At 34.3% G+C, this 19,319-nt stretch overlaps 1 protein-coding gene across 1 annotated transcript; it reads right to left on the reverse strand.

The window, feature by feature from the left end:
- Window positions 1–2,977: 2,977 nt before the first annotated feature.
- LOC121368060 (actin-related protein 2/3 complex subunit 4) lies at window positions 2,978–11,994 on the reverse strand. The gene is made up of 6 exons (XM_041492584.1): window positions 11,886–11,994; window positions 9,324–9,442; window positions 8,306–8,417; window positions 7,535–7,630; window positions 6,100–6,303; window positions 2,978–5,018 (listed from the first exon to the last, which is right to left on the reverse strand). Exons 1-5 carry the CDS (start codon window positions 11,886–11,888, stop codon window positions 6,127–6,129), a joined length of 507 nt encoding a protein of 168 aa, XP_041348518.1. The 5' UTR covers window positions 11,889–11,994; the 3' UTR covers window positions 2,978–5,018; window positions 6,100–6,126.
- Window positions 11,995–19,319: the final 7,325 nt, after the last annotated feature.

The raw sequence follows: 19,319 nt of genomic DNA on the forward strand, positions 1-19,319 counted from the left end.
GAACCCACTCTCTGGTTGGGATTTACATGTATCTCCTGTCCCAATCAATTCTCCACGATGTATACCAACAGCTGTGGTATCCTGCCTGTAAGAAACTGCATATAAAAGATACCATGTTGATTATGGGGGAAAACCGGCCTCAGTGGCACAATGGTTAAGCCATCAGACTACAGGCTGGTAGGTACAGGATTTGTAAACCGGTACCAGCTCCAACTCGGGGAGAGTGCTTAAAGGCTCGATGGATAGGTGTAAGGCCACTACACCCTCTTCTCTCCCACTAACCAACTAATAACTAACCCACTGAACTGGACAGACAGCCCAGATAACTGAGGTGTGTGCCCAGGACAGCGTGCTTGAACCTTAATTGGACATAAGCACAAAAATATAAGTTGAGGCAAAAAATGTGACAATAACCGAGCTATTTCAGCGGAACAGCAGCATGGGATTCTTTATACCGGGTATGCACATTACCAGTAAAGACCGTGTACATATATTGCAGCCTTTGAGATAGCAGTGATAGGGCACTAAGGGAGAGAAACCCAAATGCCAACAGCACAAGATTATTCAACCAATCTTGCCATAGTTGATCACCATCACTAGCTATATCCCAACAAGTTTGACCAATGGTGCACTGGAAAAGCAACATTTTATACAGCTCAGGCCTCCCCAGCCACTTGTACATATTAAAATATAGGAATTTGCATACCAAAATATAGGTTTTATAGGAATTTTGAGGTCAAATATAGCAGGCATCCCAGCCACTTGTACATATTAAAATATAGGAAATATAGGAATTTGCATACCAAAATATAGTTTTATAGGAATTTTGAGGTCAAATATAGCAGGCATCCCAGCCACTTGTACATATTAAAATATAGGAAATATAGGAATTTGCATACCAAAATATAGTTTTATAGGAATTTTGAGGTCAAATATAGCAGGCCTCCCAGCCACTTGTACATATTAAAATATAGGAATTTGCATACCAAAATATAGTTTTATAGGAATTTTGAGGTCAAATATAGGAGTTTTATAGGAAAATTTGGACCGATTATCATGATTATAGGCATTTTTACACTGATTTTTAAAGACGTTTACGGTACATTACTAATGGTATGTTCTTATCTTGCATATGTACACAAGATACTATCTACTACCTCAACAAACAGAGTTGAAAATTACAAGTCGTCCGGTTGCCCGTAACGACCTTTATTGGCTATGGGCGACTATGAATTTCACAAAGGTACATTGGGCGACCATTGATCTTAGAATCTGGTGAAAATGGTACCAGGTGACGAATTAACGCACTGAAACTGAATTGAATGTGACAAAACACACCGCTATTGTGGTGGCATGAACTACAGATCTAGCAACAGACAACATTATAGAACATGTTCAATATTTTGACAACGTCAGACTTACCAGACTCAGCCTCAGCTTCTGAGATTTTGGTCTGAGGCTTTAAAAAAATATAGCTCAAAACGTATTGCAAACACATCATGTTTTTTTGTTTTTTTGAAGTTGTCGGATTAATGGACTGGATATGCCATAATTATTTAGCAGACCTACTTTTTGACATTATTCAATGTATTAATCGTATTTAATTAGCTTATATTATTCTGGGGCAAAATTAAATTTTAACATGTACTTTTAACTGGCAAGTAGGCCTAAAGATAAAATTAATATAAAAACATATTAATTTATTAAATTGTAAACCCATATCATCTGAAATAACGTTTTTAGGGGTAAAACATTCAGTGTAAATAAAAACAATATATATTTATAAAACTGCATAGGATAAATCCAACGTAATCTGAACAACAAAAACCGTAATACGAGATCAGGGGAGTACATGTATCTCTGCACAATACAGAGTCGACTGGGTATTTAGCAAAACAGTGGATGATTCTATGAATCTTTATCTAGTGCCTGGTCTTTAGAAGGACAGCCACTCCCAAGGAGATCCTTTAGTTGAATTTGAGGAGGGCCAGTAAGATTATTCTTCAACTGGCTCTGCTGGCAACCATGGTTTTCATGTTAATTTTCAACCCTGAACAAATATATACTAAGGCCTGCCAGCAGTCCATGCCGATATCCAGGATAATTTGAAAGTTGGTGCACATTCAAAGCATCTTCTGAATTTCTGACAGGCTGGCCTGCCTTTCACTTCGAATATAACTCCGTAACATATTTTATTCATCGGCATTTTGGCAAAGCAATTGAGTCAAATATAGGAAATGAATCTCAATATAGGAGTGTTATAGGATCTTATAAAAAAATATTAGAAATATAGACCCGACAGCTGGTATGCGTTTGGTGTCCTAAAATGGTTATTTTGACACTTGGTCGAGAGTGGAAATTACACAAGCTACTCCTTCCAAAATGCAGCAAGAGATCTTTTATATGCATGTTCCCATAAATAGGACACTGTATATCAGTCTTTGATGCAAAAGTCATGGAGCACCTGTTGGGCAGAAAAAAAACTAGTCCACTGAGGGCAATTGATCCTGTGACCCAATGTGTGAAATCTCTACCACCGAGTTACATCTTGCCCCAAAACAATGTTGTTCAGTCAAACCAGTGTTTATATGCACCATGCCACAGACAGGATAGCATACATCACCACCTTCAATATACCAATCGTGGTGCATTGGTTGGAACAAGACAGACCACACATCAGGCGAGCACTTTACCACTGGGCTATGTCCCGCCCTTGACTGGTACATCAAAGGCCATAGTATGAACTGTCCTGCTGTGGGAAAGCAAAAATGGAGAATTCCCTAGCCGATTTTTAAAAGGGAGTAGCTGGTGTGGTAGCAGCGAGTGGTCTCTCTCTCTTTCTCGCTCAAGTTTTAAAATAACCATATATTAGACATCAAATAGTTGTAGTTCTGAATGAGGTGTATATAAAAAATCCTGTCCTATAACTGATAAAACTAATTAAAGGCAGAAGGTAATGGAAAAATGAACAAAGAAGAGGAATACATGTAGTTTATTATTGTAGCACAAAGCCTGCTTCAGAGATAAATGTACATGCTCAAAATATATAATATCTGTTGAAACCACAACGATGCATTGTCATGTTGCAGGTAGAGCTGGGATGTATTGAAATTGGGAGGTTCGGTATAAATATCAGTATTTTTGGTGTGATTTACCTCTGTATCGGTACAGTATTCGGTATTGACAAAATACCAATACCAATATTAAGCAGTATTTTCTGCTTTAAATGCATGCCAGAGTTGAGGATCACCCGCTAATTTCATCTAAATAAAATTAAATTCCATAGCTACACAAGGCTCTGATCTGATTTATATCATTTTGTGTTCATCAGATATATTGTTAGTGCTATACTAAATGGCGGGAAGCATTTTTCAATACCGAAATTTTGATATTTAGAAAACCGCTCGGTGTGGTAAATCAGTATCGACACGATACCGATACCGAACATCACCCAGCTCTAGTCGACACGATACCGATACCGAACATCACCCAGCTCTAGTCGACATGATACTGATACCGAACATCACCCAGCTCTAGTCGACATGATACCGATACCGAACATCACCCAGATCTAGTCGACATGATACCGATACCGAACATCACCCAGCTCTAGTTGACATGATACCAATACCGAACATCACCCAGCTCTAGTCGACATGATACCGATACCGAACATCACCCAGCTCTAGTTGTAGGCCTCTGAGAATTGTAAAATGGCATAAATAATTTATAGGTTACCCCAAAACAAATACAGGTAACCAATTTTGTTTTTGCGTAAAGTATCAAGACAAATGTGAATGATGTCCTGTATCTAATGGACAAAAGAAACATGGGTTATGCAAAACTAGACAAGCACAAGCGATGTACGAACGAAACTATCATTCTCACAATTTTCAGAGTCCTGTGTTGAACCATTAAAAAAAAAGAGGTACTAAACTAAATTATACTCGGTGTTCAGTAGCCCATGGTGAATACACCTTAAAGGGACATACCCTAGTTTTTAAACACTAAGGCATATCTTTAAAACTATTATAGCCATTTTTCATAACTGAAATCATACTTCACTTAGATTTTATTGTTTAAATAATCCATTTGCGTACATTCGAAGTGTTTTTGGTCATCCTGGTGTTTTTAATATCACAAAATGTGTTTATCATATTACATTTTTAAAACACATGTGAGTCTTGAGAAATAAGATATGGAGCCGAGTTTTAGTCTATTTTTAAGAGGGTATTTCACCATTTCAAAGACACACTCATGTTTCACTCAACTGTAACTTTATCTAAATGTGTTACAGGTTTGTAGATTAACTAAACTTAGTGTTAATTTTCACGGGCTGAGACTAAGGTATGTGCCTTTAAGCTAATCTTTATGATTTTCTATTTCAAAACACCAATTGATGTACAAGTTCAATACAGTTCATTGAGGGGACACAGATCATTTTCAAATGTGACTGGATGTCATTTTGGTCACACAACCATTTGAGAGAACACAGTGCGAGATTTATAATATCACACAGTGTTATCAAATATATTATGTTAGCTGCTCCATAGTGATGTCAGAGACAAACCGTCAACCGATTTCTTCCAGTACAAGCACAGGCATTGTAAATAAGTTTTAGCTAGAAAAGACATTTTAAATTTGTTTTCAATTTGGTCTATGAGGATATGTTCAAGAAACAGAATACTACACTTGTGTCCCGTAGGTACAATTTATCACTATTGCTTATTGGATTTGTTTTAAAACAACTCATGATAAATGATATCAAATGGTTACTCATGTAATATTTTTTTGATATATCAAAGGAAAAAAGTCAAAATCAGGATAATAAATGTGTTCATTCAGCTGGTCCTATACAAAAATGTTCTCATTCAATTAAAAAAAGATGTTGATGCCTGGTAACTGTTTATCCAAAACATAACCACTTGCATAACAGTGTGATAAACAGTTCATATGAAGGCATTCTACAGTCTATTCTGATGTTTAGAACTTGATATTTCAATATAGATGGCATCATTCTGCAATTAAAAAAAAAAAAAAAAAAAAAAAATATTAGCAAATGAAATTTGAAAATATATTAAAAATATAAAATTTAAAATAAATTCTGTAGTTGTAAAACCAACATTTTACCTATAACAGATTTTCAAGTAGAAATGTGTTACATGACAAGTGTGTGTTTTTGCATTTGTTTTTTAACACCGGCTTCGGTGGTGTTGTGGGTAAGTCATCAGACATAAGGCTGATAGGTACATGTACAGGGTTAATAGCCCGGTACCGGCTCCCACCCAGATTGAGTTTTAACGACTCAATGGGTAGGTGTCAAGACCACTACACCCTCTTCTCTCTCACTAACAACTAACCCATTGTCCTGGACAGACAGCCCAAATAGCTGAACTGTGTCCCCAGAAAAAAGTGCTTGAACCATAATTGGATATAAGCACGAAAATAAGTTGAAATAAAATGAAAAATGTTTTTCAACAAATGCTAGATGTCAATGAGTATACAATGTATGTAATGACTATGATGTCAACTGGAATTATTATTATAGATTTAGCTAACAATCGGAAAACACAGTCTATTATACTAACAATACGTGCTATTACACGTGGATGTCATAGTAATTATTTGTTTATTTTCAAATAAATATATATTCTCCCCCCTCCAAATTTTTTTTTTGTCTCATGGAAATAATAAAATGCTGATGTTTATAAAATAATACTTATATTTTATTACATGTTAAATGTTTTTGTTCAGTTACCATACATGTACATGCAAATACGAAAAGTTATTTAAACTCAAACGTGCTATTTATTTAAACGCAACCACACTACATGATGTTATTCAACAGCTGACAGTAAGGGGACGTGACATCTCTGATCTTACAACTGTGATACTATTCACTAAAGAATTACATACATGTATACCATTCATAATACTTTCTAAACAGTATTACTGTATGTGTGAAAATAGTATCAAAAGATTCTTAGAACCTTGTTATCAATAAGGATGTGTTTTCTCACCATCAACAAATTGAACATGCTGATTTCATTTTCCTTTTAAAATACTTATGCTGTTCAGTGGTGTTATTTAAATACTTACATAAAAAAAGTTCTTGGGTAATGGTAACTAAAAATGCTTCAAAAATTCTTCCGCACTTATTCTGGCCCGAGAATTAACTGCCAATTTCATTTCACTGATTTCTTTGTCTATCTCTTCCATGAAATGAATGATGAAATCTACTAGCTTGTGTTTGTACATTTGTTCTGCGTGAAAGTTTGTAATCAGGAAGCTAATATCGTAACCCTGGAAATAAAAAAGATGCAACTTTGAGAACTGAATATTGTGGACATGATTAGACATTTTGTAAAACATGGACATATATTGACCTATAATGATAATACGATAAAATAACTTAAAACATAATTTGCCCTCAAAATATATGAGAACTATTTCTGTAAAATATATACATTTCTTTTTAAAAAATATTATTCTATGTACATCCGAACGTACATTCAGATCAGAACTTGAATATAAGAATTTGTCGCCAACAATGGCCCACCCATGTCGATTTTTTTTTAAAGTGACTTTTGCTGCAAATAACCATGTCTAAAAAGTTATTTTTTCTCCATATGTATGTAGACATATTTCAATTGTTCAATAATAGCAAATTACATCCACCAGGTGTACACATTGTTTTTGATGAGCTTTACTGATGGCAGCAATTTTAATCCAGCGGCACAAAAATGTTGTCAGTGATTCTCCCGACCTACGGCAATTTATATCTCAATAACAGCAATTGCTGTTGGTGCCGTTGTTAAGTTCAACCCCCGCACCTTGTTTACTGAAGCAGTATAAAAGCTTTTGGCACCAGTACTAGTGTGTAATATAAAAGTGGCAGAGCTCCTATGGATGTATTTGGAACCATGTATCAAGATCTGCAGACAAAGCACATGGCTGTATACCCCAACAACTCTTATAACTTCTTTTGAAATCAGTTATTTGGAGGGATACAATACTGAATATGCTAATGACTGATTTATAATGTTATAATTTTTATTACACTATTTAAAAATTTTTTACACTGTTAAAGTGCACTACTGGTGAGTTTACAGATTAACGCATATTATTGCTAATTTTTAAATGACAATTAAATGCAGAGTCCCATGATAATTAACCATGATAGCAGTGACTTCATTTGCGAGACTTGAAGTATACACTCTGTGTACATTCCTCTTTAGATTATGCCCAGTACCATAAGCATTTTTCTCATTTAAAGCTCCATACACATATTTCAATTATATAATTACATAAATATTGTTAATTTGAATAATGTAACAACTAAATAGCTGGCTGGTAAAATATGTTTCTGTACAAATTAAATTGTTACATCTACTATTTTTCATTTGAATGAGATGAAAATTATGTAGATGATTGTCACCCATTTAATAATGAGTGGTTATGTCATGCCCCCAATGCACATTTTCATTTTTCTCATATTAGCATTCTGTAGCCCCCACCCTACTACTGTACCTACCTCAACAGGCTTACGCCGAAGCACAACAAAACTTTCAGCTCTCATCATCATAAATCTCATGAACTTGTGACATAAGATCTTTTCTATCTCATCAGCCTGAAAGAAATAAACATAATACTGGCAATATCAGTTCGGTACACTTTAAATATACATGTAGCCTACATTAAACACAGGCCATTTGGTATCCGACATTTAGTTAAATTTAAACACTCAATCTACAGTAGTGCTTTCCCTAGCTTGTTTTAGCACCATCTTGCCATAATCATCGCCATGCTGTCCTGAAATTAAGCAAGCTGTTTTGAATAATTCTAAAATTAACTTTATAAAGCACTCAGAAAATGTATTATTAATTAATAAAATATGCATGTTATATATTTTGCCATTCATTTATTAAAGCAAACACATTAATTACATTTTATTTTTATGCTTGTCTTTAATAAAAAAAACCAAATGCTACAATGAAAATGCCCCCAAAGTGTTTAGTCTACCATGCCTTGTCAAATGTGTGGGGAAATCACTATTAAAGTATGTATGAGGAAACCTCCAGGATCATCCCTTAATCACCTCTTAACCAGTTGTCGAAATGACTGTAAGCTGGAGAACATACATGTATAGAGAGCTCTGTAGTTTAAAAGTATTTTATATGCAATAAACATTATCAGTAATAGACTTGTCCTGATGATTAGTGATAACCACTGTGTTAAAATATTAGTGTACTTGTAGTTAACATTTCAATACAACAGTTAGTTAATGAAAAGTGGTTACTTTTACCTGTTTTACTGCTATGCTGATCCTGAGGGAATTTATAGAACCTTCTATTAACACTTTTTCTTTTTCATTTCTGCTAATCACAACAGGAGACAGCAACAGTTCTTTACTGCTTCTAAAAAAGAAAATGAAAACATTAAACAAACTTTGCCACTGAATGTCGACTGACAAAAGATTAAGTTCACAGTCAAAATCAATGTTTGAGCTATTGAAATTTGAACGCAGATATAACCTTGGAACTTGGAGGAAGAACCTATGCATGTCGTCTTAGTATTATCTGTTTGGCCAATGACTAAACATTCAATGAGTAATTTGATGAAATGAATACCACATGATCAAGTACAGGTATCATAATGTATAGCCTGTCAGGATGTACATGTAACTGTCTAAAGTAGGAATTGTCCGAGATTCAAAAGTAAAAAAAAGAAGAAGAAAGGAATGTTTTATTTAACGATGCACTTAACATTTTATTTACGGTTGTATGGCGTCAGACGTCACATATGGTTAAGGACCACACAGATATTGAGAGAGGAAACCCGCTGTCGTCACTTCATGGGCTACTCTTTTCGATTAGCAGCAAGGGATCTTTTATATGCACCATCCCACAGACAGAGTAGTACATACCACAGCCTTTGATAAACCAGTCGTGGTGCACTGGCTGGAGTGAGAAATAGCCCAATGGGCCCACTGACGGGGATTGATCCCACACCGACCATGCATTGAGCGAGCACTGTACCACTGGGCTACGTCTCGCCACAAGAGATTCAAAAGTAGGCGACTGTATTAAAAGAGTGTAGTGAGGTGTACAACTGTAAACATGAAAAGTACATTTTGTAGGTGGCCTTATGTATCAATTCTTATTTTTACCAAGTATCGATTCCTATCGCTGATTACGTAAAGTGACACCCCTATTAATTGTAAGCATGAAAAGTTGGTGGTAATGAAAACTACAGTATTCACCAAAAATTACTGCTTAATATACAAATGAACATTATGTATGTAGATGTAACAGAAAACTTACTTTACTTCAACTTCTGGTTTATTATGTCTTTCAACAATCTGAGAGTCAAAGTTCTGTAGACACATGGCTGCCGTCAGTGAATGCCTGACTGCCTGAAGATATGGTTTTAATGTGGCTGCCTGTAAAAATAGAACAAAAATTAAGATGAAAGAATTTCTTAAGCACTTATCACTTACTGGAACATCCTACTCCAGCTTCTACTTGACCAACGGTAAGTGTTTTATTTTATGGCAGTGTCTGCGCTTAACTTTTTTTTTGAGTTGCCATCCGGGCAAGTGGTGACAGCACTTTTACTTGCCCGGATCTATTTTCACTTGCCCGAATAATATTTTCTAAAAAAACACAACAATATTGCAACAGATTATAAGAGAAAACATTTATTTTGAGTATTTTCCTGCACTGAACCAACCCACTCTTTAAATAAATAACAGACATGCCACTGTGACTACCCACTGTCACTGTCAATACATTTGTGGCATTTCCAACAAAGATGCTTGTGTTCACCAAACGTTGAGCACTGGTATAACCGACACAACCCCTTCCTCCCCCAACCCCATCTCAATGAAATAATAATTTAAAAAAAACCCTAAAATATAATGTTCAGTGGATACGATCTATGATGTGTACACATAACCAGGGCTGAATCTTGTCGACATGAATTTGTGCCCAATTTTACATGCCACTTAACTTACCTTACACCTATTCTTATATTGGGCATATGTTTATATGTAAAAGCAGACCTACACTTTTTCATGGTGCAAAGTAGGCTACATAGCTGTACTTTTATTTATTAATTATTGATTAAAAAAAAAAAAAAAAAAATCGGTCACCAGGCGGGCAACCTTACTGTGGGTTTTCAGTCGCCCGTCGTTATTTTTAGTCGCCAGGGACGATCGGGCGACCGTTAAGTTTGAACCCTGTTATGGGCAAGTAACACAACATTACTCTGCTGTAGTATGGTCTATGTTAGCCTGAGTACTCTGCTGTTCAAGAGCTAGACAGACATTTGTACAGTTATAATTTCTCTCAGCCAGAGTAAAGTTTTTGTTTTGGTAACAATAACACTGGAGCACATTGATTAATTAATCATCGGCTATTGGATGTCAAATATTTGGTAATTCTGACATGTAGTCATCAGAGGAAACCCGCTATATTTTTCCTAATGGGAAACTTTACACCTTTTAAAAAAGATAATTTTTGCTAAAAATCGCATAACAATTATTATTTAATTATTATTATTATTAATTTATTTTTTTGTTTCTTTTTTGGGGGGGGAGGGAGGGAGGGAGGGGGAGGGGGACCCTAGCTGCACTGATTTTAATGTCTTGTGTATACAGCATAACAGCTGCAAGTGTTTTAAATCTGTAAATATTTTACGGTGCATCTCCAACATTCATATAGAAATGTTTTCTTTGGTACAATATGCAACCATATATTTTACGAATTGTTTCAAATTGCATTTAATGGAAATGTACCAGCCTCAGTGGCGTCATGGTTAAGCCATTGATCTACAGGCTGGTAGGTATTGGGTTCGGATCCCATTCGATACATGGGATTTTTAATCCAGATACCGACTACAAACCCTGAGTGAGTGCTCCGCAAGGCTCAATGGGTAGGTGTAAACCACTTGCACCGACCAGTGATCCATAACTGGTTCAACAAAGGCCATGGTTTGTGCTATCCTGCGTATGGGAAGCGCAAATAAAAGATCCCTTGCTGCCTGTCGTAAAAGAGTAGCATATGTAGCGACTAGGTTTCTTCTTAAAAACAGTGTCAGAATGACCATATGTTTGACGTCCAATAGCCGATGATAAGATAAAAAAATCAATGTGCTCTAGTGGTGTCATTAAATAAAACAAACTTTACTTTTTAATGGAAATGTATGTATAGTCCCTATATATACAGGATATGAGCTAATTTGTGTGCTTCATCATTTTACAATCGGTATCAGTTGGGTTAATTTCAGTGGACAGTCACCATGGTGCACCTATAAATCACCCCATACACACACTCCAAAACCCCCCCAAACAAAAACACCCCCCACCACCCCAAAATGAAAAAAGAACATATATACTAATAATATACAAATGATAATAATATCCCCACCCCCAAAAAAACAAACAAACAAAACCCCAATTTCAACCTCATTATAGTTTCCGAAAATCGTTGTGATTCCCCAGGCACATTTGAGGGGGGTGGGGTCTAGATTATACTAGATTGTAAATGTGGTGAACGAAGTTTCTAAATAGAGTCAAGCTCTCCAGGAAAATACATTTTGTTTTATTAAATTACTTGAGCGACGGGGTGGTGTGGGGTGTGGGGTGTGTGTGTGTGTGTGGGGGGGGGGGGGGGTCGCCTGTTCCCAAACTTCAATTAACACTTCCGGATTAGAGCCGGACAGACGTCTACAAGTAAAGAGAAAAACAAAACAACCCCAGACAATTCAGAATTAGAATAAAGTCAGAATTAAATATGCACCAACTGTAAAATAAAATAATTAAATACACATATACATTAACGTATGAAATACATTTTAAAAAGTTATTTCGTTGGCACACCCACCATGATCAACACTATCACAGACCCGGAAGTACGAAACAGAGCAGTGCCCTCTTACGAATGATTACTGGTAGTAGATGGATTATTTCCCATGAATAAAAACTGCACTGACAGTTAGGTTCCAATATACGAAATCAATTCCTCTTGCCGATAATGTTAACATTAACGTATCGACACATTCAGGTAGTACACCAACAAAAATAGGCGCCATATACTATTTAGGGATATTATGAAGTTTAAAATATATATATTAGTAAACAAGCTTAAGGGACAACTGTCCACTGACCTAGTGCTGGAGAAAATCCTCAAATTCGGGCAAAAATCATGGACATATTCGGGGAAAATAAGCTGACCTGAAAAGTGAAAGCATCATTCTACCCACATTATTAGTTATAGGCTAATCCATGTAAAAATGCGTAGTAATTTGTTTGCAACCAGCATAACAGCTGCAAGTGTTTTTAATCTGTAAATATAAAACGGTGCACCTCCAACATTCATACAGAAATGTTTTCTTTGGTACAATATGCAAACCTAAATATGTGAAGATGCCATATATTTTACGAATTGTTTCAAACTGCATTTAATGGAAATGTATGTATAGTCCCTATATATATCGTCAACGTCCCTAACTGCGTTATACTTCAAATTCCGTTCACTTTGTTTTCTTGTGCACGGTTCGCGCAATCAATATCCGATTTGTTGTCATCGGCATGCCGTTCATTTATGAAGTTTTTCTTCACAGTTCAGGAACATTTTTATAAACAATAAAGTTAAGAAAAGTATCTAAATACAAAACTTTACAAACCCCTAAAACCATTAATTTTACTGTCGTTTTTCTTTATTCCTTAAAATTACCGATATCGGGTCCACATGACTCGTAGAAATTGACCTAAAATGGAGAATGATGAACTAACATTCGGTGCATGTCACATGACCTCACACGTGCCAGATCAACAAGGCCAAAGAATTTAATTTTTACGATTTTTAAGACCCCTGTTGTTAGAATTTGTTTTCAATTATTATATTCGATCTGCAAAAGGTATGCTACATTTCTGTGCCTCTATTGTAATGAATAGTATTCATAATCCATTCATAACAGTTGTAAATAATTTTGAGTATATAAATTGTGTTAATTCATTAAAAATAAAAATTTTAACAAACTATTCGCAGGTATGAACGTAATCATAATGCCTATTAGTATTGACATCAAGTGTGAGCGATGTGTGCTGGTAAAACGCGGACCGGAACTATAACGCTTGATAAATTGAATTTTTCCTTTTAAAAAATTAATAAATTAAGTGTTCGGCAACTGTGCATAATTAAGAAACATATATTTTTTCATGTAGTTGCCTTAAAAATGGAAAATGACGAACCGCACATGCGCAGTACGATACTTTTTGCAAACGTATGCGCCTGAAGTTAGAAACGTCGCACCCTTTCCTGTTTAACGGAGGGTGTTTCACTTTTATTTATTAGAATGGATTTGTTTTACGTCCACATTGTTGATTTTTTACGTTACTTGATTGCAATTTATTAGCTAAGACAAGGAACAAAATCTTGTTGATATACATTGCATAAACACAAAAACTTCCTCTTACATTCTATTCATTTCTATAAAATGAAACCAAAAAAAACAAATTGTAACCTTTACACAAAATAACGTGTGATATATAAAATTAATGAACTGTTAACTTGAGGTGAACTTGAAATGGCAAACAGATATTTATATTTTCTGAATACTGGACGAGTGTTTTGGGGTTTTTTTGCTTTTGTTTTTTATTTAAATATATCTATATACATGTATATCACATAGGTTTTAAGGGGTGGGGAATAGTGAAACAGGTCTAAAAAATAAGGTGGTTTTTTTTGAAGATTAAACAAAATTATCCCCAATTTTGTCTCAAAAATCTATCCCCAATTTTACCTCCAGAAGAGGTAATGGGAATATTTTAATCACCTGCAAGACCACCAGATACTAGTAAAGTTTACGTTGAAATTTAGCTCAAAAATACTTTTCTGAGTTTGTTGCCATTAAAATGTTTCTGATTGACAGCCTTTTTAACCATTAAATTAAATAATTAAATACATTTTTTAGTTTAGATTATTAATCCATATATTCAACGTTTCTGATGGTCCGAACATTTGTCGAAGCACAATCTTCAGTTTATTTTCGAATACATATTTTTTGTACATCTGAAATTATTGAGAGGTAAAAATACACGAGCTACTACAAATATTAGAATGACCAGAACAACCTATGTATATATACAGACAATATTGTAAACAAGAAAATGTATTTAATATGTAATTTTAGTCTTTAGAAAGCCTTTAATTGGAAACATATTTTAGTGAAATTAAACCCTGAAGGTCCGTCTTAAACACACCCTCCCAGTCCTCTGGAAAATGTATCCAAGAGAGGAGAACAAACATCAAGATAAAAGATACATATATGTGATAAGCATAATATTATGTAGCAAAACACATTCGTCAAAAAACCGAACAGGTACCAGTGACTGTGACTTTGAAACAGCTTACCAAAGTAGGTAAATGAACATAGTTGTGGTTGTTGCAAGTAATAAATAAAATGAGCTGAAGTTACACTGTGTGTACAAATGTACATTATAACTACATATATTGTCAATACCACTAGCATTTAAAAAAAATCAGCCATCATAAAGTCAGCCCAATATATTTTATTTTAAAAATAAAATATCAGCAATTGTGTTAATCGATGTGGTTTTGTTAAACAAATAATTGCTTTTTAAATGAACACAAAACACAATTTACATAAACATGGGACCAACTTAATCTATGAAACAGTAATTAATTTTTTACAATACGTTTGCCAGTCTCCCTTCACAGTCTGATGCATCTGTCCATTTCTATTACTGGAACAAATTCTGTATATTGTCGGTGTTTTTCAAGTTTTTATTTCGATGCATTAATCAACTGATGTTTCCATTTCCGTATTTGCAGAAATTAAACATTATATCAACATCACCGTTTAAATATGAAAATATGGATTAATCTACTCCCATGCGGCACATCTTTGTACAATATATTAAACAAATATACATACCGGTAATACTGGTACAGCTAAATGTGAAAAGTCTGCCAGAAACGGATGCTGTCCAAACACAAAATCTAGTTACTCACTTTTTACTTGTTTTTAAAAAACAGAAGAGAAATGGTCAAGATGTACTGGATTTAAAGGTCTGCTTGGCTACAATATCAAGATTATTACTTAAACACTAATGATATAAGCCAGTTTTAATGTTTATTCCTGGGTGAAAAATTGACTTTGGCACTGGAGGTGCCAATTTCCGATTTTTAAACTGAAAAGCTTCCAGAAATTTGACAATGGTAAAAAAGAAAGAAAGTTTAACTGTAGATAAATTTGCAATAACTGATTGAAATAAAACTTGGGCATAACTTAATAATGTGAAAAATTATACTGTGTTAATTTTTACTATAAAGGGAGTTGCTAAGTTTTGCCCTAGGAAGACAAAACATGCAACATTAAATTAACAACGAATGTTCTGTGGAATACTAGAAACAATACAATGACAAAGACAGATCAAATATTAAATATTAATATTTTAAGGACATCCAATGTTAGAAACAGAAACAATCTATATCTCACCTTGCACACGTTTCACTAAAAGACCATTAACCCTTTCGCTTCAAGGTTTTGATTACTGTACTCTGAGAATTTGTGGAAAAGGAATAAAATATTACAAGAGTCGAAGTAGAAGCCGTTTTGAAAAGTTTATCACTGAAAATGCCATTCTGAAACAAAAACACAAACAAAAAAGAAGCGACTTAAAAACCTTTGTAAAATTTAGACCATGAAATTGCTATTTGAAAAAATTCAATTATAGTAAATACACATGGTCAAATTCACATTGTAAAATATAAAAGAAATAAAATATAGTGTCATTTCACATATTACATAATATACCCCCAAAAATTTCGAAAGAGATTTAATTTACATTAATATAAAAAATGGTCCTTGGGGCTTATGAATTAGTGGAAATTTGCCGACTGACGGAAAAGTCCCATCTCTGTGTACTGTACGTTTTCTTCAGGTTCCTAAGAGGTAGACAGAGTTGAAAGGATTAAATAATGGCACCATAATACCCAATTTGATTTCAGCAGACATCATCAAACATCTTAACCATGCACACAAACATCCAGGTTCAAAGAGATTAAATAATGCCCAAAATGTTTTTAGCAGACACCACTAAATAACCTGACCACGCATACAAACATCCTTAACCTAGAATTCAGTTTGGTAAACTGCCGGTAAAACAAAAATTACATGGATACTTAAAATATCAAAATAAAAGCAATCCACCATATGGTTTTAATGATGGTTCATAGTGCTGTTTTTCCCAGACCTTTATTTCTGTTAAACAAAACAAGTTTTAGTTTAAAAAAACCCCCAAAAACCACAAAACCCCCACTGAAAACACATACAGCAATTCATTAAAATCTTAAAATGTGTGACATGGATTGATACAAGAGACCAGCACCTGTTTTGGTTGGAGATACAAGGACTGAGAAGTGGAGGTGTACAGCAAAAGAAGGTGAAAAACCGGTGGAGTTGTCAGATTGGGAAGAAGATGGAATTCCAAGTAGAGAAAGGAAGGAAAGAGAGAGGGCCTGCATCCAAATCTTAACATATTTGCACACACAGTACATTTGTTGACAAATATTTAGTGAAATTATGCTTTCTTAAATTTTCTGTTAATCAAGGCAAATGACAATTTTCTCAAATTAGGGTCGTTAGGGTCGTTTCGGGATTGATCATAAAGGTTGGACAGGAGGTAACTTTTTTTGCATACTCACAAAATAAAATTTCAACTCACATTGCAAGGCAATTAAAATGCACAATTACAATACAGGAGTATAAATTATCACAATGAACATAACATTTTGAAAAAAATGTTTCGTAAAATACCGGTACTATTCATAAATAAATGAAAATGCAATACAAGTGTACTTCAATTATACAAAATAAGAAACAACCAGAGATGTTAAATTACTGATTTGATATCCATTCATCACTTAGCATACATGTATCACACTAACAAAAGAAAGAAGCAGAACTCTCATGGTTTAAAAATAAGTTTGAAGCAAATTTCAATTCCAGTTAAACAGAACAAAAAAAAACAAAAAATCTACTACTATACAAATCAAACAACTAACACCATTTCAAGATATTACTTTCTTATGTGTGCAATAAAAAAAGGGGAAAAAAAAAAGATCATATCAGCTACTTAAATTCAGTATAAAATTACCAACATCTTTGGATAAAAAAAAAAAAAATGTAATTCTAATTATGGTGTCATGACAGAGAAAAACACACAAAATGCTATCACAAATGTACATGTTTATGTTGTTTTACAATGAAGACAAAATGCTATCACAAATGTATGTGTTTGTCATCATTGTAAAACGACATATTATACAACCACAACTATTTCACAACCAAAGTGTTAATTCTCCATCTTTTTTTATTGGTGTGTGCGTGTGTATACATATATACATGTATGCTCGCACACATATTTATGCTTGAAAAAGTGATCATAAGATGCATGCATTTATGTGTGTGTGTGTGAGAGAGAGAGAGAGAGAGAGAGAGAGAGAGAGAGAGAGAGAGAGAGAGAGAGAGAGAGAGAGATCGCGTGTGTGTGTGTGTGTGTGAGAGAGAGAGAGAGAGAGAGAGAGAGAGAGAGAGAGAGAGAGAGAGATTTTTTTTATTATTATTATAGGCCTATTGTTGTTTTTGTTGTTATTGTTATTATTAGAGGACCTCAGAGGAGATTAGCATAATGATGCGGAGTTTACCCTCTTAAAATAAAGAATATATTATTATTATTTATTATAAGGTATCAAAATGTCAGGATAACTTTCTTTAAAGTCAATGACCCTAGTTTTTGAGGAAGACCTATTTACATTTTTGTTTTCACAAATGTGTTTGGGAGACACAGTGTAATTTCATATTATTTTGGAAATCATACCAAACCCTCAAATACACTGGAGAAGGTCTGGGTCTGGCGAGTATGGTACCAGTAGAAAGAGAAAGGCACTGAATTAAATATGACAAAACACGCCACATCTGTGCTGGTGTGAACTACAGAGCAAACGACAAAGAACATGCACAATATTTACTACAGTGTGAGCTGCACAATGTTTGAATTTTATTTTTCCATTTTTCTTAATAAACAACAGGATAGGTATACGTTAATAAATGTGGAACTATTATTGTGTGTGCTTATAGAAGATAATATATCTAATATATAAATGCAGTAAATATACATTGGTAACATGTAGTGTAACAGTTACAGAGCCAGATGAAAAATAAAGCAGACATGGTGTCTTAGCCACTTGCCAGACCCAGACCAAGCTACAGAATCGGTCTGTTTTAGCCCCAAGAGAAGCTATTAATTTACAATGATTCTATCCACTATCAGACAGGTTCTAACCACTAATAATACCCCCACTCCCACCAAAACCCAACATCAACTATGTCACCAGACCAATCTTGGAACATACTGCCTCACTAGTTTCAGGTTTATTAAGTACTGTTTAGAAACACCTGCCAGAAGTGTTTTATTGGTCAAATGAAAGGTAATGTGAACTTTGACTTTCATAAAATCTACCAAATTAATAGACTGTCAATGTGGGCGTAAGATATTATTTCAGTTTAATCATCTCTCATTCTCGGTCTGTCTGTCTGTCTGTTGTGTCTGTGTCTGTCTGTCTGTCTGTCGTATCTGTGTCTGTGTGTCTCTCTCTCTCTCATGCACGCACACACACACAAGAGAAATAAAAATGTACATTATCACTGAAGGCAGTATAACCCGCAGACCTAAGTCAAAGGGTCAGCACTGGCACGTGGAATTATTGATGAAAATAGCAAAAGAAATTAATTAAAAATGAAAATAAATGCAATAATAAAATTATAATGTTTTCATTACTAACTAGTATACAGTATCTATATTTTGCTTCTGAATTTACATAATAAGAATAATTTATAAAACATGATTTGTGACATTCATACTAACAAGCATTAAGAATGTAAAAAGGCAACGTATACATAAAAATACAAAACTTGCAATATTTTTTTTTATTGAATACTAAAAAAACGTAAGCTGCTTTTATCTGAACACGGCACAAGGAAAGTGGAAGGCAAAATGTATTATATACGATCCACATTCTGCATACTGCATTCTGGATATAAATAAATAAAAGGAAAATGTGCCGAGAGAAAGAAAGAAGGGAACAATTAAGATTAAAAACCAAATTTCAATTTTTGTTAGTGTCATAATGTGTGTATAAAGTACAAAGACTGTGTGAAGGTTTTTGTTTCAGTAACATTTTCCTGTTAATAGTTGCATTCACACTTTAAACTGGTATAACTAAACTTGT

The sequence above is a fragment of the Gigantopelta aegis genome, chromosome 3 (assembly GCF_016097555.1).
Source record: "Gigantopelta aegis isolate Gae_Host chromosome 3, Gae_host_genome, whole genome shotgun sequence".
NCBI classification, from domain to species: domain Eukaryota; kingdom Metazoa; phylum Mollusca; class Gastropoda; order Neomphalida; family Peltospiridae; genus Gigantopelta; species Gigantopelta aegis.

Excerpts from the sequence above, each read along its gene's own strand:
- LOC121368060 (XM_041492584.1), bottom strand. Across the intron at positions 7,631-8,305 it reads TCAGCATAGCAGTAAAACAG|GCTGATGAGATAGAAAAGAT; the intron begins GTAAAAGTAACC and ends TATTTCTTTCAG. Across the intron at positions 6,304-7,534 it reads TTCGGCGTAAGCCTGTTGAG|GGTTACGATATTAGCTTCCT; the intron begins GTAGGTACAGTA and ends TTTTATTTCCAG.